The 27,321-nt window shown below is 42.3% G+C and overlaps 1 protein-coding gene across 2 annotated transcripts in view; it reads right to left on the bottom strand.

Moving 5' to 3' along the window:
• The window catches only part of LOC146020203 (uncharacterized), a 117,713-nt gene that overhangs the window by 78,128 nt on the left and 12,264 nt on the right, over nt 1–27,321 (bottom strand). For both annotated transcript variants that reach the window (XM_083153156.1, XM_083153157.1), the window contains exon 2: nt 21,842–21,898. In XM_083153156.1, coding sequence (XP_083009282.1) covers nt 21,842–21,898 — 57 coding nt within the window. The remainder of the gene's footprint in view (nt 1–21,841; nt 21,899–27,321) is intronic.

Below are 27,321 nucleotides of genomic sequence, written 5' to 3'. Positions count from 1 at the left end.
GGAGGAGCAGGAGTTCTGGCGGCGCCACGTCTATGTGGCTCCTGTACAAGGGAGAATAGAGGCCCTGCAGTGTGAGAGCAGGAGGCACGGCAGCAAGGAGTGGGACTTCTCAGGCACTGGTGAGAACATCCTCGTGGTAAATAACTCATACTTTCAAGCGGAGGGGAGGAGCAGCAGTGCAGAGATGGAAAATTAGGAAATACAGCCTGGCTTTCCCTTTCATCTCTGTATTCTTTCCACCTCCTCCCTTTCTCTCCAGTCCCCCCCCCCGCAGCAAACCACTGCCATCTCTCCCAGCCCTAGCCACTCCCTCCCATCTCTCCCATCCGCAGCCACCCCCTCCATCGCTCTCTTTCTCCTTTCCATGGTCCCCTCCCTTTCCTGCGCTCCTCTGCTTTCTCTCCTTTTCCTCCTTCTCCCTAGTGCTCCTCCACCTCCCTTTTCCCTCCTCACCCCACCACCTCTCCTGATCAAGTGCTCTCTTGATCTCTCTCCCCTGATCTCCCTTGCTGTCCTTTCTTTTTTACCTTCCTATTTCCCCTGCTCTCTCCTCTTTTTCTCCACCCATACTTCCCCTCTTCCTTGTGCTCCCTTGCTCTTTCTCCTCTCCTTTTCCCTCACCTGTGCTCACCTTCCTTCTCGCTCCTGCACTCCCTCGCTCTTTCTTCTCTTTTTCCCTTATATTCCACCTTCCCTCTCTTCTCTGCCATCCCTCCCTCTCTCTCCTCTCTTTTCTCCCTCTTGCGCTCCCCCTCTCTCGCTCCATTGCACTCCCTCCTCTCTTTTTCTCCCTCCAATGCTCCCCCATCCCCCCTCTCTCTATCCTATGCTTTCTTTCCCTGTCCTCTATTTCTCTCAATCCTCTCACTCCCACTATCACATTCTCAAAATGTCTGTCTCTTTCTCTTCGCCACTTCCATGCTTTTGCCTAAGGGTGGGGTTGGGGGCGATAGGCATTATTTTTGCCTTGGGTGTCAAGAAACCTTGCACCTTGCATTATATGCAACGCTACAGGGTGCATTATGTGTAAGTGGCACTAAAAAGCCATGGTGCGTGCAAAATGTATAATTACGCCATTGCATGTATAGCACTACCCTAAAGCATTATGGTGTGTATTGTGCATAATGTGTAATGAGCATTATGGTGTGGTATAAAAGTGAATTAAGCATTATGATGTGTGGCATGCGCAATGGGCATTACGGTGTGTGGCATAAAGGTACTCAAACATTACGGTATGTAGCATAATGTCTACTAGGCATTATGGTGTGGGTCATCATGTGTAATAAGCACCACGGTGTGGCATATTCTGTAATGGGCATTAAACTTTGTGTGGCATCATGTGTAAGGAGCATTACTATAAAAAAAAAACTTGCTCTGGGCACCATGTAACCTAGCAACTCCTCTGCATCCGGGTACTCCGGTTTCCTCCCACAATCCAAAAATATACTGTTAAGTTAATTGGCTCCTAACAAAATTAGCCCTAAACTCTCACAGTGCATGGTAGGGAATATAAATTGTAAGCTCCACTGGGCCAGGGACTGATATGATTGTTCAAATATTCTCTGTAAAGCACTGCAGAATATGTGTGCGCTATATAAGAAACTATTAATAAATACTGTAAAAAAATAAATGTGTCATGTAACATTTGGTTGGAGACACTTTTTATCTCAAGCAGACACAGCAGCATTTAATAATAAATTGTTTTCAATATATTTTGCTGCTTAACCCTTTGAGTGCCAACATCCCATAGAGATGTGCAAAATATCCGCTAATAATGCAAGTGTCGCTCACAGTTGTTATATAAATTCAAATAAAAAAAATGCTGTGTAAAAAAAAAGATTATGTTTCCTGTTTAAGTTAGACATTACGATGAATAACAATATTTGCTTGGAAATCACACCTATTTTGACAAATTCACTTGGCACTCAAAGGGTTAATGTGATGCTAACAAATCAGCACCAATGAGTGACAAACAGACTGCAGACTTGCTCTGAAGAAATACACTTTGAGGATTGGTGGATTCATACATGGGGAAGGGCTACTGATGTCACAGCTGCTCAAACAACTGCACTCCATTGTCATTCTGTAACTTTGAAAAAAAAAATACTATGCATACTGCAGGGGTGGGCATTGGCTCTGCCAGGGCCTGTAATACAAGCTGTAGCCTGGTTAATAAGTGCCTACTCAACCCCCAGCCCTCACTGAAAGTTAAAGTTAAGCTCTGAAAAAAAATATATAGCTCTGGGGAAAAAGTATTACAAATTCTATTATAAAAGCTCTACAATAACAGAAAACTGTTTGACAACACAACATGAACACTGTGCTTTTAATCTGCACTTTAGCTCCAGCATACCTCCCAACAGTCCCGAAAACATTCCCTTGTCCCTCCCGCGGCCGGCAGTGTCCCGGGGCGAGAGGGGAGGCTGTTGGGAGTCCCCCTGTCAGCTGCTGAGCAGCGGGGACTAAACTCTGTGTGCATGCAGAACTGTACAAAGGGCCTGAATTAGGCCTGTGCCCTAGGCTGCGTATACCTGCAGTCTAGCAAACAGGTCAGAGCCGCCCACCACCCCGCCGAAACCTCCCGCTGTTGCTCGCATCCCTTCGTTAGCATGCAAGGGGATGTGTACTCAAACACATCCCCTCGCATTCAGCTGAAGAAGAGAGAAATAATTTGATGGTGGCCCACACAGAATGATTTTCCTAACCTCCGGTAACAAAAGTCAGTCCGCGGGAGATGGCCGAAAAGGGGGCGGGCGCTGATGTCATGTTGACCTTCCACAACTGAAAAAACGGGGCCGAACTCGTCCCCATCCGATGGGGTCTGAATTAGACCCAAAATCCATTGATTGATTGGTCACTATGTCCACTAATAAAGCATAACGCCTTAAGAGCCGCAAGACCAAATGCAGAAAATTGATGGAATTGGCTCCAACACAAAGAGACAATAAATACCTAGATGAAAGGGCTGATTAATAATAAAGCATCTTGTACATCCATCAGATAAAAGCATAAGGTGAAGAGAATAAAAGCCTTACTAACAGGAGGCGGTATAGATAAATTAGTGCAGATCAAGTAGTTTATGTTTATCAATATTCTGTAACCGATAATGCGAAGGTTTGCTTTGCATCTGACATATGGGCCCTTATTTTGATCGGTGCGGCCGGAGCCGATTATGCGGCCAGGACCGTGCGTGCGAAACCCCGCCTTCCATACGGATCGCCAACTCCGTCCGTATGCGGTAAGAGGCTGGCCGAACGGACCGCACGTGTATTTTTCACGGAAAACGCCTCATCCATCTAAGGGAACCTCCCCCATCATTCGATGGTCGCAGACCATCGAATGCAGGACCGAATGCTCCACCAGCTCCTGCAACCTCAGACCACACGCACATGTTTCCGTGCAAAAGCAGGGATCTGGGCGGGCAGCTGACATCCGGCGATGTCATATGTCCGCCCCCTACACGTGCGTCGCGACTGCATTACCATACGTACGCCCAGCGTTTGCATGGGAACGCCCATGAAACGCGGGGCGTATGCATATGGTAATGAGCCCAAATAGCCCTTCACGCCCCTCTCCACCCCCTGTTCGGAGTGTTCACAGATCATGCGGGATTTGGCCGTACGCCCCGCTCGCACATGCGCAGAGACGCCTCTGCACATGCGCAGACACAAAACATCGGCGGGCGGAACGCACGCGGATATATCCGCACCGATCAGAATAAGGGCCATGGTGACTGTTCTGCATATCACCTTCTTTGATGATTTGTCATGGAGTAAATGACGTTGTTCTCATTTTCCTCCTGTTTGCCAGTTTGAAGGTCGATTGCAGAACTACTGTAGATACTGTATGATTCAGCTTCATGATCAGCCAAGAGAAACATGTGATCTCGACAGAACTCCAGCAGACTAGAAATAGCTGCATCTAGTAAATAAATATTTCTAACAATTTTAAAGGATGCATACAGTATACCCATGTTTTTTTTTAACATTAATGAGCAGAACTTGCTGGGATTCACGCCCAGACTGGCCATAAAAATACCAGACAATCCCTTGGTGGAATAAGCCCGTTTGACCCAGCACCAGCAGCATGGTTATTATGAGGAAATCATTGAGAAAATTGCTGCATTTTACATGATTGTGTATTTACGGAACTTGACCTAACATGCCTGCTGTATGGCAAACCATGGTAATTTGATTGCATTGTTGAGGACGTGATTTGAGTAGCTGGCAAGAAGAGTTCTTTGCCCCCCCCATATAGTGTCATATAGAGTTGTGTAAGCAATGATTAGGATGCAATGTCATCCTTCTTTGCCTATTTACCCTTTCAACTTTCACAATTTATAGCATATATCCTCGCCTAGGTTTCATGTCCTTATCCAAACCCTGTAGCAAGTCACTGAAAATTGTTATTGGGTGATTTATCTGCACGTGTGCATGCACCAGTACATGTGCCCAAGCACTCACACAGCAGTCTTGCCACAATCGCAGTTTAAGTAGGGATGGGGGTGGCGATGATGCAACTGGGACAGTAACAAAATGGAAGTGATCCCGACAATACCGTCATGTCTGGACCACTTGGGGGAGGGGCGCGGCTGGGTGACATCACATGCTACCTCAAACATGGCCTGCATGAATATGGATACGGAGCTAGAGTGCAGCGAGGGGGCAGCTGGTGATGTTCAGCGAAGTGCTTGTACTTTACCGATGTGCCCACCAAATTTGGCGGGCACCTTGCTGGATGGGTCCCGTTCTGCATGGCGGCCTTGCTCTGTTCTGTAAACCCCCCTTCCTCGCTAAACTACAACTCAGTCTGAATCAAGCCCCCTATACCATATCTGTCTCTGCTTTCTGATAAACTGTATGGGATAGATAAACAGTCTTTATCACATGTTACATCATGTGGGAGTTTCAGGAAAAATAAAGTACTACGCATCAGAAAGCTACACGGCAAAACTACCATATGTGCAGTAGGTGCAGCTGCTATGGGGCCCAGAGCTGAAAGGGGCCCATCTATACGGTTTAAGTAATATTTTACCCATATTTATCACTATCAGTTACATAGGGGGCCCTTAAAAAGCTTTGCTATGGGGCCTATTTACGCCCCTGGAAAGCTACAGTACAACCATATTATTTAGTGGGCGCTTATTTAAAATGAAAGATTACATAGTTAAATGGGAAAGACCCACGTCCTATTGATAAAATACAGGACTGGCAGATTCCAGGACAAACATTGATGGGTTAATATTTTAGATATACTGAAATGATGTTAAAATTTGACATTTGACGGTTGATAAAGCATTCAAACCAATTAATACAGTAAAACATATGCATTATTAGCAGTGTTTAATCCTTTAAATGGCAACCTTTTGGAAGACATGCGTAATGCAGATAAATCTAATAACTGGGATTTAGAAAATCCATGACAGTGTGTCTATAAATCTGGGTGGGGCAGCAGGGAAAGTAACGTTAAATATCTACAGAGTGATATCACCTAACTGACAGCAAATAACCTGTGTTGATTTTGGATAAGGGTTAGGGTGCACCATTTGCAATTTGCAAACAGTTCATGGTACAGTAAATGTGTCCACAAATCCCTGCATGCAGATGAGAGATGAGCCTTTATAGGGCTCATTAGGAATAAACTGCCATTTAAACAAGCTTAAAAGATTTCAAAGCAAATATGATTATTATTTTACCTCATAAAAGTTAATATCTTACTGTTTGTTTTACTGAAACGTAGCTTCACATTTGCAATAGAGCCTCTGTCCGTACAAATGAAAGGAAATCTTCACACAAAACTGAAAATGTCATTTTTGTTGGTTTCCCATAAGTGACACACTAATGGATGTTTCCATGCTTGTGGCCATGCGTGTCAGGTCACCTAATGGCTACTGGGATGCTCTCCTTCCGACACGTTGATGATTGACAACAGACAGCCGGTATAGAAAAAGTCACATGCGTCAGTTGCAAGGAGAGCATTAGTTGACCATGTTAGACAATGGAGGACCCGCTCACTGGATCACAGATGGAGAGCAATAAAGTAGAGGGAGATAAAACGCTGCCATGTTACAGGCTGTTTTAAATAAAAAATTACAGCAGCTGATTGGTTGGTAGTATATCTATCTCCACTCTCTTCCAGGCTTAGTAATATAATTATAATAATAATAATAAAAATAATAATTTTATTTATATAGCTCTCTTTCTCCAATAGGACTCAAGTACCTTGAGTCCTATTGGAGAAAGAGTGCTATATAAATAAAATTATTATTATTATTATTATTATTATTATTATTATTATTATTATTATTATTATTATAGAATAAATGCAATACAGTACAGGAACAATGAAGTACAGAAAAGCTTTTCAAAAACAATACTTTCATGAATGAAGGAAATGCTTGAGTAAACAGGAAAGTCTTCAGTCTGTTTTTAAAGCATTCTAGAGCGGGAGCCTCTCGAAATGTGCAGGGAAGTGAGTTCCATAAGTCGGATCTGCATGGCTAAAAGATCGACCACCATATGAATTACGGGGCATCCTAGGTACTGCTACAAGTCCTTCATCTACAGATCGCAGTAATCGGGTAGGACAGTTTGGAATCAGAAGCTGCTTCAGGTACCTTGGGCCTTGGTCATGTAGGGCTTTGAAACTCAGTAAGTTGATCTTGAAAATGGTTCACCATTTTATGGGCAGCCAGTGAAGGGATTAGAGAATAGGAGTTATGTGGCTAGAATGGGGCTGATTGGTTAACAGCCTGACAGCTGTGTTTTGTACCAGCTGTAATCGGTGCAGTTCTTTTGCTGGAAGAACATGGTAGGGGACATTGCAGTAATCCAAACGAGATGATACAAATGCATGTATGACTTTTTGCAGATCTTCAGAGGGGATTAAGTGTTTGATTCTGGCTATGTTCCTCAAATGAAAGAATCAGGATTTGATTGTGGCTGATATCTGATGATCTGATTGAGTGTTAAGCCACCATCCAGCACCATGCCAATATTCCGCACATGATCAGAGTTTTGTAATTGTGTACCCCCAAGTGTCAGTCCAGATGGGTGGCTAGGCTGCAGTCTTGTCCTTTGATGTTAGAGTCCTATCACAAGGACTTCTGTTTTATTAGGATTCAGTCTCAGCCAACTGGCACTCATCCATTCCTGGAGCTCAGCTAGACAGCCTTTTAGGGTTGGTATTGGGTTTTCAGTGCCCGGAACAAAGGACAAGTACAATTGTGTATCACCTGCATAGCAGTGGTAGACCAGGCTATGGCACATAATTATTTCACCCAGTGACAGCATGTACACTGCTAAAAGCATGGAGGATAATACAGTATAGAACCTTGTGGGACACAGCATGGCAGTGGCAAGGATGAAGTACATATTCCCTTCAATCTCAATTTCCTGATTACTGGTTCCAATAACCATCATTACCAATGTAGTATCTAAATTTACACTTGATGAATCACTGTGTCTAACTTAGGAAAGAAATCTAGGATTTGCTCACTGTCCTCCATCTACTCCAGTAAACCCGATTTTGAGCGCATGCAGAAGCATCTATAGTGGCTGACTCTGCAGTTACGCAAGTGGCCTACAAACTCCTTTTCTTGTGTAATTCATGTAACCAAATGTGCGAGGACTGGAGATTTTTGCTTGTAAATCAACTAAAAGTATTCCTGCCTACATTTTTTCATAGTGGCCAAGTAGGGTTAGTCCCGGATCTCGAGGCATGTCACAACACCATATTGTAACATTCCTCAAGATCCCTTATTCACCATATCCTAGTTTGTGTCATCAGCAATTCTCTCTACTAATATGGAAAATAATTTTGATTGTGCTGACTGGGATTTTATGGCTGCTGTGTTAAAACACATGGGACTGGATATAATGTCCTAGAAACTGCTCACTTACTGGTATAGATGTTCTAACAACTTTAGTGTTCCAGACACCTGCTGGAGATGTTGTGGAACCCTGACTTCTGCCAGAAATTCCACACACTAAGGTCCTTATTCTGTTTCACTTGCAAAAGCAAATTCTCTCTCTAATGGACAAAACCATGTGCACTGCAGGTGGTGCAGATGTAACAAGTGCAGAGAGAGTTAGATTTGGGTGGGGTTTGTACTTCAAACTGAAATCTATATCGCAGTGTAAAAATAAAGCAGCCAGTATTTACCCTGCACAGAAACAAAATAACTCACCCAAATCTAATTTGTGCCTGCATACTACGGGCCATACGCATATGCGGTATTAATAGTTTTATTTTTGATCAATTAACAAAATACAAAGAGAATGAACAGAAGAGAAATCTAAATCAAATCTATTTTTGGTGTAACCACACCTAGCCATCAAAACAGAATCAATTCTTCTTCTTGCACAAAGTCTGCAAGATTGTAGTCTGGTGTACAATTAACCAATCATAACAATAGATCTATATATCTATAATACAGATCACGGCTTTCCACACAAACACATACGCACATATATATGTAATGCTGTGATCTATAGAAATGGAATTGGGTAACTGCCTGCGCAGAGGAAAGAAAGCCAAAACCAAAGCAGAAAACACGCAGTTGGTAGAGGAACAGGCATCAGAGACTGAGCCAGAACAAAGAGACTCAATCTAAAGTGGTCATAGGAGATTAGTACAAAGAGTATTATGTACTGGCAAAAGCCAGGTAGGATCTACAAGTCAAAACCTTTGTAACAAGAGAACACACTGTACATAAAATGGAACACGTTTCCAGATGAAACACTAAAGGTCACGGATAAATCTTCATGCGCTTTGTATTTTAAGTACTGAAATATTTTTCAGTATTCAGAGAACTTTATGGATAACAAAAAAAAATGCACTTAAATAAAAATACATGGAGTGTTATATGAGCTGCAATTATTCTGGAGGACAGGATTGAAATATAAGCTTCAAGGGCCATCTATCTACCTGGCTGGATTGACAAAATTGTTGCTTTTGAATCTGTTTCAACTTTTGTATCTTCAAAAAGTCATAGAAATGTCATGGGTGACGTAGGGCTTCTCATCGAAAGTATTAAATTAGAATCTATCATCCTTCGCCACATATCCATTGAATATAAATAAGAGAAGGTTCAGTGAGAGACTTGTATTAAGGATGCAAAAGGATAAAAAATGGGAATTAAAAATATTGTAAAGGGAGATTCAGTAAAGAAAATCGATACTTGTGTAGTTTCACGGTGCCAGCATGGCGCCGTGCTACTTCCGGGTGTACGCTCGCCACGAAATATGTCCAAAAAAGTAACTTAACTCCATGCCAACATGAATAGTTCATACCTCCACTATCCATGTTGGCATGGAGTTGATTTTAAATAGCGTGGCGAACGTAGCGAGCCACCGAGCCCGCAGTGTGGGCGAGCGAAGCGCCGTGAAACTACACAAGTATCAGAAAATCACATAACAATAAATAAATATGGCAATGTGTAAACTGCATTATTTTTACCAATGTTTTGGGTTGGTAAAAACTAATCTTTGTTTTACTTTTAATAGTAGATGTTAGCGGTTGTATTGAATTGACCCTCGATTAAGTTCTCCATTTACAACATTATTCCCCTTTGTGCTGGGTACATACTGTGCGATACATGTGCTTCTTCTGGGTCATATCTATCCCTGCCTTCAGACTGTTTCCTTTAAAGGGCGTTTGTTTGCCCTAGAAACTTGCTGTCTACCTCTATGTGGCTTCTTATAACACGCATGCTCCAATTCTTGGATGTGATCGCTGGACACAAAAAGGACACGTTATTGTTTTGCTTATACAACGATCAATGTCCATTTAGCCAACATAGATAGATGGGTAATTACTTTAGAGATTTCCCAAGATTTCAGTGACGATATTAGAAATGATAATGATACATCATAGCTTTTTATTTTCAACACGTTTGATCTTAAGGAACTGTGGATAATATACACTCAAGACAAAACACAAAGTAAGTCTTGTACAGTGAAGTAATATGAGGCATCTCTCCATGTGATATACATCGGCGGTATAAATAACAAAAAAAAACCTGTACATAAAGCAGTTGTAAGATACATTATATAGGGACGGAATCAGTAAAGCAACAACACAAGGAATTTTGTGTCTGGAACAAACCATGTTGCTATTCAAGGGGAGAAACACATTTACAATGAAACACTGGGCATTCCCATTTGCGCAGACCATCGCCGCTGCCCCTGCCTAGGCTGCTAGGTGCAAGTGGGATGGCGAACAAGCAATTTGCCATGCCCACTCGCACCAAGCTGCTACAAATGCGCATAAGTGTTTATGCTTATGCACAGTGGCTATACATCGCTCCCCCATGCGTTAGCAAATGAATAACCACCCAAAGCTGGAGGATCCCCTGGGATTTCAGGTGGTAATCTGAGCACTGGGACAGGAGTCACTACCAGCCCCGGTGTTACTATCGCATTTACTGTACATAAATGGTCTTCTGCTACATAAGCTGGCTTCTGCTACTGTACATGTTGCGCTCTGCACTGCTCACCAATATGACATGTGATTAACCATGGGTAACTTCTCCACTGGCTCATTTCTCCACTCTTTTTACTGCTTCACGAATAAACCCCAGTGTGCTTTGTAGGACTATGGCCCTTATTCTGGTTCACTCGTAAAGGTAAATTTCCTTCTCAAATGGAAAACCAAGTTCACTGCAGGCAGAGCAGATGTAACATGTGCAGAGAGAATTAGATTTGGGTGGGGTTTTACTTCAAAGTGAGATCTATATTGCAGTGTAAAAATAGATGGGGGTGGGTTGAAGTGTATTGCACTGCTGTTTTAAATAGTCGATTGTAAGACACTGATTGGCTGAGTAAAAATAAATGCTGGACACACTGTGTTGATTTTTATGTTTTATATATGAAAATAGAAAATTAGCAGTACATATACACACATTTATTGCCTAGATATAAAAATAAACATGGAATTAAAAACAAAAAATATAAAAAACAACAATGTTAAATGTAACATGAATTGGGATCCCAATAAAGATAGTAGTAATTCTTGTGCCGTTAATTGCAGACCTTAAACAGTGGCTTGTTTCAATATAATGATGCAACCAATTTGCACTGATATCAGAAGGATAATTTATCCAGATCGTATAGAATGTATCGATTATACAAATTTGCAAATTATTAAGATGCAGTCACCGAAAAAGATGATATGCTCACCCTTTCTCGTAGCAGTTGCTTCGTGCTGATTTTGTTGGAATAAATGAAGAAGGGGGAAGGTTTCTTTCAGCAGTCGGGTCCAGATAATAGGAGATTAGTGGCTCCCTTACTTGTATACCTAACACTCCTCTCGGCACTAGGCCGGTGTAGCCTGCATGCGGTTTACTTTTAGGATCACCACACTGACCGCAGCAGTAATGGAGTGTTTAGGATAATGAATCAAATTCACCATTTGGTGCGGGGGAACAGCTCCCCTGTTGTAGCGTGGAGAGCGGCTGTTTGAAGTAGCTGATGGCCGGCAGCGGGGGGGATATGCTGCACTTCAGCTAGAGCTGGAACACGGAGCACAAAGTCGGCGGTGAGCCGGCAGATGGATCAGCGCACACAGTGGAATCGCCTTTAGTGTAATGCGGCTAGATTACCGGCAGCGTGAGGCGGTGAGCCGGCAGATGGATCAGCGCTCACAGTGGAATCGCAGTCAGCGTAATGCGGCTAGATTACCGGCAGTGTGAGGCGGGTGTCCTTCTCCTTAGAAACAAGTTAAGGTCTGCTAATGTGGATCACCAGTTCAACGCGTTTCGTCCCCAAGTCAGGTGGGAACTTTTTCAAGACGGAAGCGCAATACACTTCAACCCACCCCAATTGTTTCTTGTTTGTGTGAGTCAAGGCAGACTCACAGAAGTGCATGCTGCAGCTGTATAAAATCTAAAATTTATAATTATATAATAGCATTTTTCTAAATATATTTCAACAGCACTGCTAAGCGCCAGGTAGTGTGTCTCAGGTTAATTCCAGAAGTTTTTTTGGGGTTACCTTGCTACATACTTACCCCCCCCCCCAGTGTAAAAATAGAGCAGTCAGTGATTTCCCTGCACAGAAGCAAAATAATTCACCCAAATCTAAATCTCTCTGCACATTCTGTTACTTCTGCCCCACCTGCAGTGCACATGGTTTTGTCTATTTCAGAAGGAATTTGCCTTTGCGAGTGAACCAGAATAACCCCCTATGTGATCCAAACATAGAACAGTTTTGGTTTGTGTTGTAGACAGTTGTTAAAGTTAGAAAGATAATACATGTATGTTTTATTTGAACTGTGTAGATTGGTAGTAATCATGTAGAGTAGTCTGTAGAGGTTAAGATGGTGAATTGAGAATTGATAATCATGCCAGAAGAGAAGCGTTTCCAGGCAATGCTCAAAGATACAAAAATAAAGAATGCCTGCGGCTAATCACTGACAAGTGCAGTAAATCTGGCAGCTTGCTGCTTCCTAGTTAAGGGATTACTCAACCCTTATAAATATGATTTGAAAAAAAAAATGAACGCAATATTTATTAAATATAGAAATAAGTAAATATGAGGCCAAGAATTCCAACAACATATGACAATAAAAATATGTTAGCTTAAAATCAGAGACATGCAGTCAGGTGAGGCAGAGCCTCTCTTGTCATACTTCAGTATACTTTAGAGTTTTGACTATAAAAATGATAATAAAAGTACAGTACAAAGAATATATTATAAGTGCAGTATTTTTTTGTATTATTCTAATAATTTTTATAGTCAGGTCTTTGACAAGTGTGGCTCTGCCTTATCGGTGTGCCTTGTTTGTACCTCTCTGATTAAAACTCCCCAGATATACTGCTACACCTTTGTATAATGCCCACATGAACCCTCGAGTTCATATAGGTCTGTGTGTAGATCTGGGTCTGATATTAGCAAGTGCCGTTCATACAGTATGCTCCATTAGCATATGGAAACGCCCAATTTGTAGGTCCTCCAGATTCCTTTCTTTGTTCACAGCTTCTCTTTAACAATTAGGGGTTGTTCATAAATTGGGTTTCCCTATTGCAAATGACAAAACATAGGGTCTGACATCAGTTTTTCATCCTTGGATATCGAGATCAATACATTGCAAGGCTGTTGAAGGCTTCCAGCAAATAAGGTATTCGGAATACGGGATGGGATTGCGTTTGTTAAGTTGTGCCCTTATTATGTCTTGCAGGTTATCAGGACAGTATGGAGGGCTTAGCCCATTGTGTCATTGTCCCTGGAATTTTTCAGGTGAACTGGACTGAGTGGCAGTGGTTCAAGACTACAGAAGTACTGAATTTGTCATAAGATGATTTTGTCCTCTGGCCGATTTACTTAATTTGCAAGTCCTGGTCATCTATTGGCTCGCTGTTGGCAGGTAATTCATATTTTCTTAGTTTGTGGGCTCCTTCTTATCCTGATTCTAGATGCCCCATTGATTTGTACATTCTTCCCCATTTGTATATAATGTATGATTCCATTGTTTCTCGATATGAAGAATTGCTTTTCCATGTTGCATTCACCATAGCTTTCATGGAGCCTCTCGTATTGATGAACCTATATTGTCTTTAGGTCAGTGTCTTCTCCCTTGATTGCTGCACACATTTTTATCACTGATGTGTCAGCTTTGTGTCAGATACTGTACAGCATTCTAGCACCAATCAGATATATAAATGAAGCTGGGTCACCATTGCCGCCAATGGAGGCCATATCGTTATAGCCACCTATAGATGACATAAGTGGTACAGGCAGGGCCAGAGTAGCAATGGGTAGATGGCTCTACAGATCAAAGCCCGCACATAAAAGTAAGCCCATCATCATGGCAGCAGATAGACACACAGCTGACCATAAACTTTTACATGTTTCGGAAGCCATTGGGGCTAATAATGTAATGGATGTACAGATAGAGCCATCCTCATCTAGCCCTTTAATAGGATTAAGTGAGCCAGAGCTGTCGGACTTAATCCTATGCTAATCCCCTACTGTATTGTTATATGTATTGTATTGCGGCTGAGAACAATAGGCCTTGGCTCACCATGGCTATCCAAGAAGGCTAGCTAAAGAATGCTCCATCTGTACATATCAACATGACACTGGCCACACCCACACAGCACTCTTCCTAACTCTGCTGATTCATATAATGTGCCTTGATCATTTTCAGTCTAGGCTATGTGCCCTGTAATCTGACTCTTGGCCCAGCTGCAAACTAATCTTGATGATGTTTGTAATGGGTCTACACACATAGCGATAAGCTTTATGAGCACTGCGATGTGGCGCTGAGCAATCTGTCAGGGCCAGTGTGGTCCGTGAGAACATTGGCCCTGACACCGGTGATTATAGATTTATCCAGCGTGCTGGATATTAATCGCCGGGGCTGCACATTGCAATCGCTATGCCCCTACACATGGAGAGATGTAGGGGCATATTCTATTGCCCCATGCCTAGGCCCCATTAATACTGAAAGGAGGTTATAACCCCTTTAGTGAGCTCTAAAGGGGTTATGTCTCCTTGCTAAATGGGGCTCGAAATAGGGGAATCAGTAGGAACATACTTCAATAAATAATTGCAAGGCTGGATTACTGTACTAGATTTACAGCTCAACGGATAAAAAATAATTCCTCTGATTCTACAGAATTGAGCTAGTTTTTAAACCTCCCCTAGTTAAGATTTGTTTCCACAGTTAGAATATACAGGGCTAAGCCAAAGGATATATTTTTTTTTTTTATTGTGTAACTCATCCTTTTAATCAAGATTTTAATGAGAATGTAATTTGGTGGAACATTAACCCTCGCTTAAGAGCATTTTAATATGTTGTGATTCCATGCAGCCATATCTGCCTTGTACCTTGCGTTTTCATAAGCAGGCTGTGTTTGTAAAGCACATAAGTATTAGGCTGATAGACGTCTAAACCGATCCGTGTTATGGGAATGTGAAAACAGCTGAATTTTCCTCTTACACAGTTCTGTAAGGAGCGTGGCATCCAGATCATTTTGAAATGTCAACATTAAATGAGCTTCATTTAGTGCGCTTATAACATTTATAGTGTAGATGCTTTGTTCTAATGTCTTGCAAATAAAACCAAGATACACATGTTATGTATCGAGACTGTAATAGGACAATATAAATTGAACAGAATATATCCTTTTTAGCACTTTGAAATGCATTGTGTTCTCCAGTAACAGCCTAAAGTAATGATAAACATATAGAAGGAACGTATATCACATATTGGCCTACACATGGGGCAATTTCAGTCCAATTTCTAAATGATCTCGGGACAGATGTAATGTATCCTATGTCTGTTCTCTGTAAGGCTGCCATATTTGGCCATGTTGGCATCTAACATATTCTCTTTAAATACCAGGGACTTGGCACCAAATGCATGCTCACCACATTTGTGGTCACTTCTACCATCCACCTGCATACTATATAAAGATACAAGTGACACTGCCAAACTATATTTTTTTATGATGACTACACTGCTGTCATAATCATACTGTATAACAGGTTATGTAAACATGGACAAATTCCCATAAACAAAACTACTGTAGTTTGCACGTGATAACTACTAAAGTAAAATATTTGTAGACGCTAGTAAATTATATTCCAGGAATGTATATGTAAAGGTCCATTATATCACTGGGACTGTGACAGTTACACTAGTATACAAGTGGTAGATGCTGAATGGTAGATGGTAATGTTTTCTACATCTACTCTAGGTTTACTCAGATGAAAGAACATTTAATTTACAGCTGAGATATAATCCAGAGTTAAAGTGGGGCAAAGAGTGCCCTTTCCCCAAGTTAAATTACAGGGGTTGCCTACTTTTAGGCTGTCCTCCCCAGGAGAGGGCAGCCAGCTAGAGGAGGAAGCTGGTGAGAGTACTGCAAAAGGGGTGGGGCTGAAGGTGGAGGTCACATCATGACTGTTGTGGTCACATCATCGTGGTCACACCCCTTACTGTGAAATGTAGGTATTACATGCATTGCACAGCCTGGAGGGGGGCAGGGCCATGATGACGCAATTCACATCATCAGGTAACCGCGTCCTTACCAAGGGGGATTGTGGGAGTCTGGGGAGTTTGCAGGGGACTTGCCCACCTTCCCAGGGGGCTAGGAGGCTGACCTGATTTTCTCAAACCTCGGGGAGGATAGGCAAAGTATGCATAATTCTAGTGATGTATTCTCAAATAAGTCACATGAGCAGAAGAGAGCTACTGTAGACCAAGGTCTATAACTTAAGACATTGCTTGAAATATGGTGCCACCAGCAGCCAATTAACATTGTCAGTTCTCTTGTGGCTGTGGGGTGTGTGACGTGGGGGCTCATGGTAGCATTATGTATCTGTAGATCATGTGATCCAGGTGCATGGAGCCCCCCCCCCCATGCACCTGGATCACATGATCCACAGATACACCATACTGCCACAGATTATCGGCAATGGGGAAACCCCATATTTGCACATCTTAACTGCCTTTCCTTCCTTTTAGAAAGGTTTCTGTAATATCTAAATTATTTGACTGGTTCTTTATTCCCTTGACAAATGTCTATCTCCTGCATTAAGTTCCCTACCACGCAGATCATATTTTATGGATATTGCAGCTATTACAGACTCACGGTAAGAAAGGTTAGTTAGAATGGCGTTATTTATCTATAACCCCTTATAAAAAAAAGTGAACTTCACAATTGCTTTTGACACTCCTGACTGCAGCGATACATTCCCTGGGAAATTCTAATCCATCAGTATTGTCTACAGTGCTCCAGATAACGGTATATTACTTTACAAGTATTATCCTGACCTACTTCTCCGCTCCTGCCTTTATGAAGAAAAAAGAAAAGAAAAGGTGTTTCATTACAAGACCTGACAATCTTTAACATAAATATTTAACAACTAGTACACTTCAAGGAACATGCTTTAAACCATTTTGGAATAAAAAATCGGTATCTTTCATTTCTTCCACTCCTTTCAATCTAACATGAACCATTAAACATAGGTTTAATGCTGTATGTGACATATTGCACATTGGGGGTTGTCCAGAGCCGATTGCTGGGCTGCTCATTTGCAGAGCTTTGCGATCAGGTAATACACAGCCAAGACAGAGTGTAATCCCGTCAGGTGCAAGCCTGAGAATTACTTCGCACAGCTTGCAAAAAAATCTGGATCGGAGATTCACTGCAAATCCATTCGCCAGCCGCTAAAAAGAGTTTTCCACTGTGTGCAGTCTGTGACTGTCATTTAACTTGCAGAAAGGCCTCGCGTATGTGTATTACGAGCTGTACATATGCGCAGTCTATTGATAATCGCCTGGGCTGCAAATCTGAATATATTATACAGTATTGCTCGTGTGCGTTATAATAAGGTGGCCACCTATCTTTCACAATTGCATATACTTAATTCATTTATTATGCGTATACTGTACTTGGAGTTTTTCCAAGCCAATTATAGGCATGTATAGCAAACAATTCATAAGAATATATACCAAGATATGAAAAAAATATGTAAAAAGTATTCTCCTCCTCTTTGGACTATAGGAGTAAATGTCCCAATCAATGAGCCAAATCAAATAAAGTCCTTTTAAGATTATCTGTAGATGAGAACCTCCACTTATATGCGCAATACTCACAGACTCCAGTGATGGTACAGTAAGTGTAAATGGCAGTATTGATGCAGGAGGGCTATTCCATATAGAGTACAATGCCCTCCGTTCTACAACCCGCTGATGTAATTGATGAGGGTGAGGTGCCAGGAAAGACGACCAACCTGAGTCCAGCAGTATGTAGTCAGTCCGGTCTGCCGCGTCTCTCACACGTCGCAGTGGGTGGTCTCACATCCGGCTAGTGCAGGCACCTGTATGACTTAGTGAGCCGCATCTCTCACCTGCTGCTCTGCCGTCAGCGGTGTTTACACAGTGTGTGTCCTTGCAGACGTGTGTACAAGTTCCGTGCCTCTATCGGTATAGACGGAATGTGAGACGCATCAAAGGGGGTTTATTGTTTAGAGCTCAAGAAGTTATCCTTCTCTCCAGGGGTGCCGGATCCTCTAACACGTTTCGCTCCGGTGTGAGTTTTTTCAAAGAGTATACTCTTTGTAAAAGCTCACACCGGAGCGAAACGCATTAGTGGAACTGATGATATCCAAAAACTGATGATGTCCAGGCCTGGAGCACAGTGATAGTCTGGAGAGACACTTTAGAATAAGTACTTATTTACCTGGAGCATGACATATACATGTGACAGACATCACTAGACTCCCAGGAACAGGCATCATTCACAATATATAGGGGGTTATTCAGGCGTGATCACTTCTCTGCTAATTTGCCGAGCCATATATGTCCCATTTTTGGGGGATGTTCCCACGTCCTTCCCGGGCCGGCAGTGTCCCACAGTGGGAGGGGGGCAGTTGGGAGTCCTCCCCCCTGTCATCCGTAAATAGACATTGTGCGTATGCACACAGAGTCTCTTCATGCCCCCACAATGGCGAAAACAGGGCGTGGCCTCACGGGATCATCACAAGTATAGGCCATGCAACCTTCCCGCAAGGCCACGCCCCCAACATTTTCAGCTGCACCTTCCATGCACACATGAGCATCTCTCCTCGTCCCTCCTCATAGTTGGGAGGCTTGCTAAGATAGGAAATTGCCGCCCAGCCAAAGTGAAATCCTGCTGTTTACAAACCAAAGGTTTATTAATGGCTTGCAAAAATTACGCTGATTAGTGATTAGCAGCAAATCCATATGCAAGATGCTTACTGTATGAATGCTTTTTCATCAAACAACTTCCCTTCAAACACCTGAGCATCCCTGAATTTTTCCAAAAACTCCCAGAAATTGACCGGTTACGACCCCGAAACACCTGCTACCTGTCAATCAACTTACGTACAGCCAGCAATGACAACATTTGCTGGATTTCATTGCAGGATTTCCGGCGCATGCGGAATACATGCTGTATGTATGTTCAGTCTATTGATTAACACCCGGCCTGCAAATCAGTGAGGATCTTAAAAAGCAAAATCTTTCTGTAATTGGCATAACCATGTGCACTGCAGGTGGGGCCGATGAAACATGTGCAGAGAGAGTTACATTTGGGTGAGTTCGTTTGTTCTGTGCAGGGTAAATACTGACTGCTTTACACTTACACTGCAATTTAGATTTTAGTTTGAACCCATTTCACCCAAATCTCTGCACATGTTACATCAGCCCCACCGGCAGTGCAGCAAAGGTTTTTTAATGCCCATTAGAGAAAGGTTTTTCTTTTGATATCCTTACTGAATAACCCTCAAAGTGCATACACACTAGACGAAAATGTCATAATGACTGGTCATTATCATGCATGTTGTTTTCATTATTGTCTAGTACAGTGGTTTCCAAACTTTCTGCAATCACAGCGCCCTAGAGCATCAGAATTTTTTACAGCACCACTAGGCCAAAAGTTTCATATAAAATTTAGAAAACAATAATAAATTAAGTAAAATGTGTGGGTATATGTCATCCTTATGTTCAATTATGTGGTATGGGACAAAATGTGTTTATATTTATTCGCATATTCTTTGATTAGAAGAACTTGTTTGCCTATCACATGAAAGTACCCCAAGGCACCCCAGGGTGCCACGGCAAATAGTCAAACCACTGGTCTATTGTGTACACACCACAGGGAAGATCTTTGGCCAATCTGCCCCTGATGACTTTTGATGTCTGGATAGTTTTGTTTCTTCCTTACATGCCACACTGCCATCCCCCACTTGATATAATAGATCCAGGTTTCCAAATATTTTTTGTACCATAACTTCTTTGACTTTTCTCTTGTCAATCTCTCCTGAACATATATATATATATATATTTTTTTTTTTTTTGGATGACTGTTTTTTCATGGATAAAGGACAGAGATTTTATTTGGACACCCATGGTGGATCTGACTAGAAGCCATGAAGTTTATTTACTAAGATAAGAGTTTTATTGAAGATGGAATGTTGCCAATGGGCAGCCTTCTAGAAGGTTCTAAATAAATAAGAATTAGATTCTTATTGGCTTTCTTATTGGCTGCTATGTGCAACCAATGATGGAACTCTCATCTTAGTAAATAACCCCCCCCCCCCCCCAAGTGTCTCTTATTTTATATTAATAGTTGAAGTTGGCAGCTATCATTGGAATGGCAATCCTACATAACAAGGGCAGTCTAGAGGTGTGTACAAACAATCGGATATGTCGAGCATTTGACTGAACAGCTGATATATCAACTGACCATTGGCCATTGTGTGCCATTGATCAGTGGCGTAACTATCTATTTTGCGCCCCCCCACCGCAAAAAAATTTCGCTCCCCTCGGCACACCCCATGCCCATACCTGCCCGGCTGCACCTGCGGTCACGGTCCCATCTCTCCCAGCGCTGGCTCCTGCTGCTATAATGAAAAGTGACTCTTAGAAAATGGCTGCCCCATACTGCAGACAGAAAACTGTCTGCAGTATGGGGGCAGCCATTTTCTAAGTGTCAGTTTTCATTATAGAAGCAGTAGCCAGCGCTGGGAGAGACGGGACTGTGACGGCACGGCAGGCAGGTACCGGCAGACAGCAGCCTGTAACTATAACCCCGCAGACCCCCGGCGCCAAAACTTTCTCTGTGCCTCTTCGACACCGCGGGGGCTACGGAGCTATAGTTACGCCACTGCCATTGATATAGTTGTGAATGGCGTAGTTCCCAGACATATCTCATCAGCTGTGCAACACAGCTGATGCCCGATATATCTAAATATCTACATCTAAAGATATATGGGCACCTAGTTCTCTTTGTAAGGGCAATCCACCACCAGCCCGTACAGCCAATGCAGGAGCCACTGGTGATCGACAACTTACCACCCGCCCAATTTTTATGTCAATCACCGTGGATCGAGCAGTGTGTACAGATAACAGGCTGCCCAATCCATCTGTATAATTTGAGATAAAGCGGAGATAAAGTGCACGGTGATAATGTACCAACCAATCAACTCTTAACTGTCATTTTTTAAACATAGCTTATTGGCTGGTGCATATTACCTTTTTTGTATATTTGTAGAAACATTTTGGTATATTTGGGCTGAAACAGTAGCCTTCATGGAATTTCCTCCAAATACTTTACATGCAAATGCAGTTTTTCTAATCAGTTTAATACATATGCCCCTTTATGTCTAAAGACTTCACAGCTGAGTGAGCTGAAAGATTATTATGGAGCTTATTACGGCCTTTTCACTCTCAGAGGAAGTAAAGATATTTATATGCCTTGATCTGATTGAAGAAGATACATATCGTTAGGCTCTCATAATTACAGTCAGGTCTGAGGCCTGTGCTCAACTCAATGCAAACATTTGATTGATGTGAAGCCAAATACTTGTAACCTTCAATAAGAGAGCAATTTATAAACTGCACAAAAGCTTTATTAAATAATGTGCCTTTCTTCCAGAATCGTAGCAAGAAAATCATTGTTTTCCATTTCAATACCATGGATATTACATTGTCTGTCAAAATACTGAAGGCTGAGCTCCTCAGTAAATGTTCGAGGAAAAAAAATCCTGTGGGATTACAGAACTACAATATCAAATTCCTGGGGGATTAACTGGTTGAGAGAATTACTTCTCTGTCCTAATGCAGTGACCTTACAAGCAATAAAGGCCTTTAAATCTCAATCAGCCCCATGCGACTGAAATTCATTTTCAACTCTTGATCGAAAAAAAAAAAAAAAAATTCTTCCAGCAACATCATACGGTGCAAGGATATAATTTAACATTACAGTATGATAAAGATAACAACTAGCATAACTAGTATATAAGTACACCATATTATTCTCATTCACATTCTCATTCTTTCAGAAGTACAGTACTGTAAAAGTTACCCCCATTTTTGACGCTTTTAAATCCATTGCAATAAATGTCTTCTTGACTGACAGTGTCTGCAAAACAAAAAGAAAACAAGATTGATCCAAACATTAAAGATAACAGCATCATGCATCCGGTAAAAGAGGATCCTTATCTCTGTATATACAGAAAAAAAAGGCAAACACAATTGTAATATCAAGAGTTTAGCAGATATAGTGAAACAAAAAAGGACAAATGACTACAGATTATACATACCAATAAAATGGTACATAACACTACATATACAAATGTACAGTATATGTCCCTTTCTCTTAGAGCAGCAAACATGGGGAGGGTATGCAATGTCCAGCCGCTATTTCCGACGTGGCCAGGTGTTTCAGTGCCCCAAATAAAAAGCTACTACTTGATAACAAAATGAGCTGGCCCTAGGCTTGGGGTGGACACCCCTAAGCATCCCAGATGCCCTAGGCATTTGCCTATTTTGTCTATGCCTAGGGCCGGCTCTATGCGAGATGGAGAGAAAGGGAAAGAAAGATGGAGAGATACAGTGGGGCATATTTATTAAGCTTGGTGAAGTGATAAAGTGTCTGTCAGCTCTGTGAAGTGACAGGGCTGTTTTAAAAAAAGAAAGGTAGGACCTGATTGGCCGGTGATAAAAACCAGACACTTTATCACTTCACCGAGCATAACAGTGTATGGGAGAGACAGGCAGTGTCAGGTCAAAGATGGAAGGACAGAACACCATATGGGGACATAGATGGAAAGACAGATGGGTGGTGGGCATAGACAGACAGATGGACAGATGGGCACATAGTCAGAGGGGGACTGAACACCATATGGGGGTACAGATTGACATCAAGATGGGTGGGGCATAAATGGACAGGGTACCGTATCGGGGCACAGACTTAGAACACAAATGGGGTGGTAGACGGATGGACAGAGCAGCATATAGGACAGCATAGGAGGACAAAATGACAGATGGAAGGGGGTGGGGCAGACTTTGTGCTACTGCTGCACTTTGTGGCACCCCAACCCACCAGTCCCCAAAGCATATATATATATATACGGAACTGACCCCAAGTGCGCCACCACTGGTAAAACTGCTACTCTATAGAATCCCCCCTGTTAGTGGGAGACAGAAATATGTACAGATAGTGTGGGATAGAGAGCACTAATGTATCCACCATCTTGTTCAATTACACCAATGATCTTTGCCAAGAATGTAACGTACAGAACATATTTTTATTAAAGATTCTTAAAACTTCATAATCCATGGCAGTTTTTTTGGCTCATAATAGTCGTGGACAACACGATATATGTCCAAACCCTACGCGTTTCGTCTAACAGACTTCATCAGGGGTTAAACTGTACACATATAGGTAGTATATTGGAACATACTGTAAATATGTCCTTTAAGATTGGAATTTAAATATTCAGTATCCAAATAAAATTAAAATGTGTTTGACTGGTTTTTTAATTGAGTACCACCACGCTACATGTTCTGTCTACAGCTCCTGGCTGATGAGCAATTGGTGAGCACCATCCACTGTTGCCGAGGAGTGCTGCTTCACCATGGATCTATATATATATATATATATATATATATATATATATACAGAGTACTGAACAGCGGCACTCAAAAGACTAAAACAATGTGGATAAATAATGCACTAGACTCAGCAGAGTTCAAGTCAACGTTTTGGGAATCCAATCCCAATCCAATCCCAGAGTCTAGTTCAGAACTCTGTATTATTCCCAGCTATCTGGGACGAGCGGGCACCGTAAGCAGTTGCCTTTCTCTTCTCAGCTAGTGCCGGACTGTGTGTTTCATATATATATATATTGCATTGATCAATTCATGAACCAAATCTCCACTATTTATTATCAGTTAATTTAGTGTGTGCAGAGCCCCTACAATGTCTGTTTAAACAATGTGGTCACAAGCCATAGGGCACCCCAAAACTAGGAAAGGTGAGTGCCGATGTTAAGTGTTTATATATTATATATATATATATATATATATATATATATATATATATATATATATATATATATATATATATATATATATATATATATATAGAAAACACTTGTGTCCGGCACTCCAACACTGTACAGATAAACCCTCGGCGGGTGCCCGCATCCACTACTGGAACAGCATATACAGAGAACAATGATGCAGCACTCCAGCCTTGTACGAATAGGTGGTTTAATGATAAGCAATCAGCTACGTTTCAACATTTACCTGAAGACAACATGTAAATGTTGAAACGTAGCTGATTGCTTATCATTAAACCACCTATTCGTACAAGGCTGGAGTGCTGCATCATTGTTCTCTCTCTATATATATATATATATATATATATATATATATATATATAGTCTTTTGAAGAGGCACTCACCAGGGCTTATGTGAAAGCAGTTATTTAGCCAGGCTACTGATCCCACTGGTCCTGTGTCTATGTGCCCGATGTTTCTACCTGAGGACGATCCTTGATAGGACCGAAACTTTGTACTACCTCATATGCCTGAATAAATAACTGCTTTGACATAAGCCCTGGTGAGTGCCTCTTCAAAAGACTTTATATAATTGGATTTCCCTTTCTGTGGATGGATTGGGTTATCAGTGTGACACCCCAGTAAGTTGTTCTTCTTGTCGATTGGAGTGCGGCCGTTTATTTGGATATATATATAAAACCGTCTCCAGACTACATTGTTTTCAAACTCCTGGTGCCGCCTAAACTCGCTAATGTATTGGGGGACCGTATTGGTCTTCTGGCGGGCACCGGAGGTAAGTTACCACCGACGACTGGTGTGCTGTCCTACCACGTACTCTATATAAATATATATATATATATAATATATATATATATATATATACACACACAAGGAAAAATAAGAGAAAGCGCACAAATAAGCATAAATGTGTAAACATATTTTATTTGATAATCTGCAAACGTACATTGGGGTTAGGGGTCAACAGCTTGCCCATAGCGGAGAACCAGCAGTGCGATACACAGATACAAAGATGTTATCAGGATACCGCTCAGCAGACCACGGTGAGCGAGTGGCATCAGATGCCCAGGCAGCCGCCGGCCAGGAACTCAGAGGATCGGACCACGGAGTAAACACCACTGCGTGTTGGACAAAGAAGGCCATGCCCAATACGCTTCGTCACAGGATCGGACTTCATCAGCAAGAGATTTATTAACATACTACAGGCTGTAACAGAGGCCACGCATTTCTAGGTGCTGGAACTTGCAGCAATGTCTTATGAAATTGGGCTGCATACTGTATTTATGAAAAAGCAGTATAACTGGAAATTTAATTTGACCCAGTGGTTATGTGCTTGTTCACTTCCATCATGTGTGTAATATTCTTCTTAAAATGTCTTAAGTATTTCTACACTGTGGTGAGGAATCTTGAGAGGACATTTATTCTGAGTCCCTCGCATGTGGTGTAATTATTACTGTTAGCTGTGATCTGACACAAGTATAAGAAAGACGATAAAACATGTCATTCAAAGTGAAAGTACATTTCTTTTTTTAATCTTAACCAACACTTTTTGTGACAAAATAATCTTATGCCCCCTGAAGTGCATGAAGCACTAATCATATCTTATATCTCGCTCCTCTATCCTCGTCTGTGTTTGTTTAGTCAGCCAACTATCATTTTCATTGACTAAAGAGTGACAAGAAGGAAAAATGTCTTAAGTTGGGTACACGAGACATGATTTGCGTGCACATCAGATGGGACAATGTAAAGTACAATGAGGTTTGGTTACTATAATTCCATAATAATATGTTACATCATGGTACACTGGATTGTGTGGTGTGTGTGCAAACTCAATAGATCCATACATCGTCTCGAACCACTGCAGATTGTTACAGTGTGCACTCATAAATCAGAGACATGCAAAAACACTGAAAGATCCGTCCGATATGTTGTTCTGATATTGCTCCTCTGCAGTGGTGTAGCTAGGTGCCACGGCGCCCGGAGCAAGGGCATGTTTCGCGCCCCCCCAATTTGTAGTAGGTGAGACTCCTGCACAGTGAAAAGTGGGCATGGACCAACATTATACCACACACGTAATGCCCATTGCACATTTTAGCAAACTTTGTAATACCAATTACACATAAAGCCACATGCCATAATGCAGATTACACATAGGGCCACACATGATGCCCTTTGCATATTATATAACGCACCGCAATGCCCATTGCATACTATATAAAACACTGTAATGCCCATTGCATACTATATAAAACACTGTAATGCCCATTGCATACTATATAAAACACCATAATGCCCATTACATACTATTTTACAAACCGTAATGCAAATTACATACTATTTAACAAACACAACAGGATTAGATGAACTCCATCAGCCCTAGTCAGGAATGCAATAGATGGCATTTGAAGCTGCATTAACCCATTCCCTCCTGCTGGCACACTGGTGCCAGGCTATGCAGAGCATATTCATTCATTACTACGGCTACTGGCAGACCAGAGCAATGACAGCACATTAACCCTTCTGTCTACTTGGGAGTCAACACTGTGCCTTAGCTGCAAAAGGTACAAAATGCATACTGTATGTACCCAGAGATTTCACTGATGGGCACAAACCAATGGGCAAACCACTACATGGTGCAGCATATAACAGAGGATGCACCAGTCAGTGATCACTACACCAGCGAGCTGTCAGGCTGCAGATGACACTTAACCCCTTTGCTACCACAGCGGCGGCCCTGCTTCTCTATAGCAATGATACCTCTATCAACACTCCAGCAGCTACTCACCAGCACCGTCCTCCTCCCACGGGCGTAAGTTCAGAGCCTGTAGCTGTCGCCCCCTCCTGCAGCACATTGGAGTCGGGATGGCGAGAGGAAGACCCAGGGCATGTCCCCTCCCCCTCGTGAGCCATCGCAGCGGAAGCCTCTATCGGCGCACCCCCTCCCTGCTGTGTCCTGGAGACGTGCGCGGGGCTGCTGTTTAAAATTCACATCTCCCACTGGACCGCGCTACCCAATAGGCGCACGCGGTCCAGCAGCCACCAGTTGATTAGCTGCTGGACCGCAAGCGCCTATTGGCTAGCGCGGTCCAGCGGGAGACGTGAATTTGAAATAGCACCACGTCTCCCGGACATAGCGGGGAGCCGGGTGCTGGCGGGGGAATAGGTGCTGGCGGGGGAACGGGCGCTGGCGGGGGAGACAGAGCTGGCGGGGGAGACAGAGCGGGCGAGCTGGCGGTGCCGACACGGCTCCGGCGCCACGATAGCTCCACGCGCCTGGAGCTTGTGCTCCACCGGCACCGCCCTCGCTACGCCTCTGCTCCTCTGCTTACCTACCTGTGGCTTCAGACTCCACAATACTATACTATTATTTGGGACTTTGCCTGTTCTCACCATGTAAATAGTAAACTCCACTTAAGATATATATTGGTCTGAATAAAAGTTCTGTGTTTGTACAGTGCTGTATGAAGGACAAGGATAAAAT

This window comes from Crinia signifera, chromosome 7, assembly GCF_055691185.1.
Source record: "Crinia signifera chromosome 7, ASM5569118v1, whole genome shotgun sequence".
NCBI lineage: Eukaryota > Metazoa > Chordata > Amphibia > Anura > Myobatrachidae > Crinia > Crinia signifera.
Note: the sequence above shows the minus strand (reverse complement) of the source record. Positions and strands in the feature narration are given on the sequence as shown.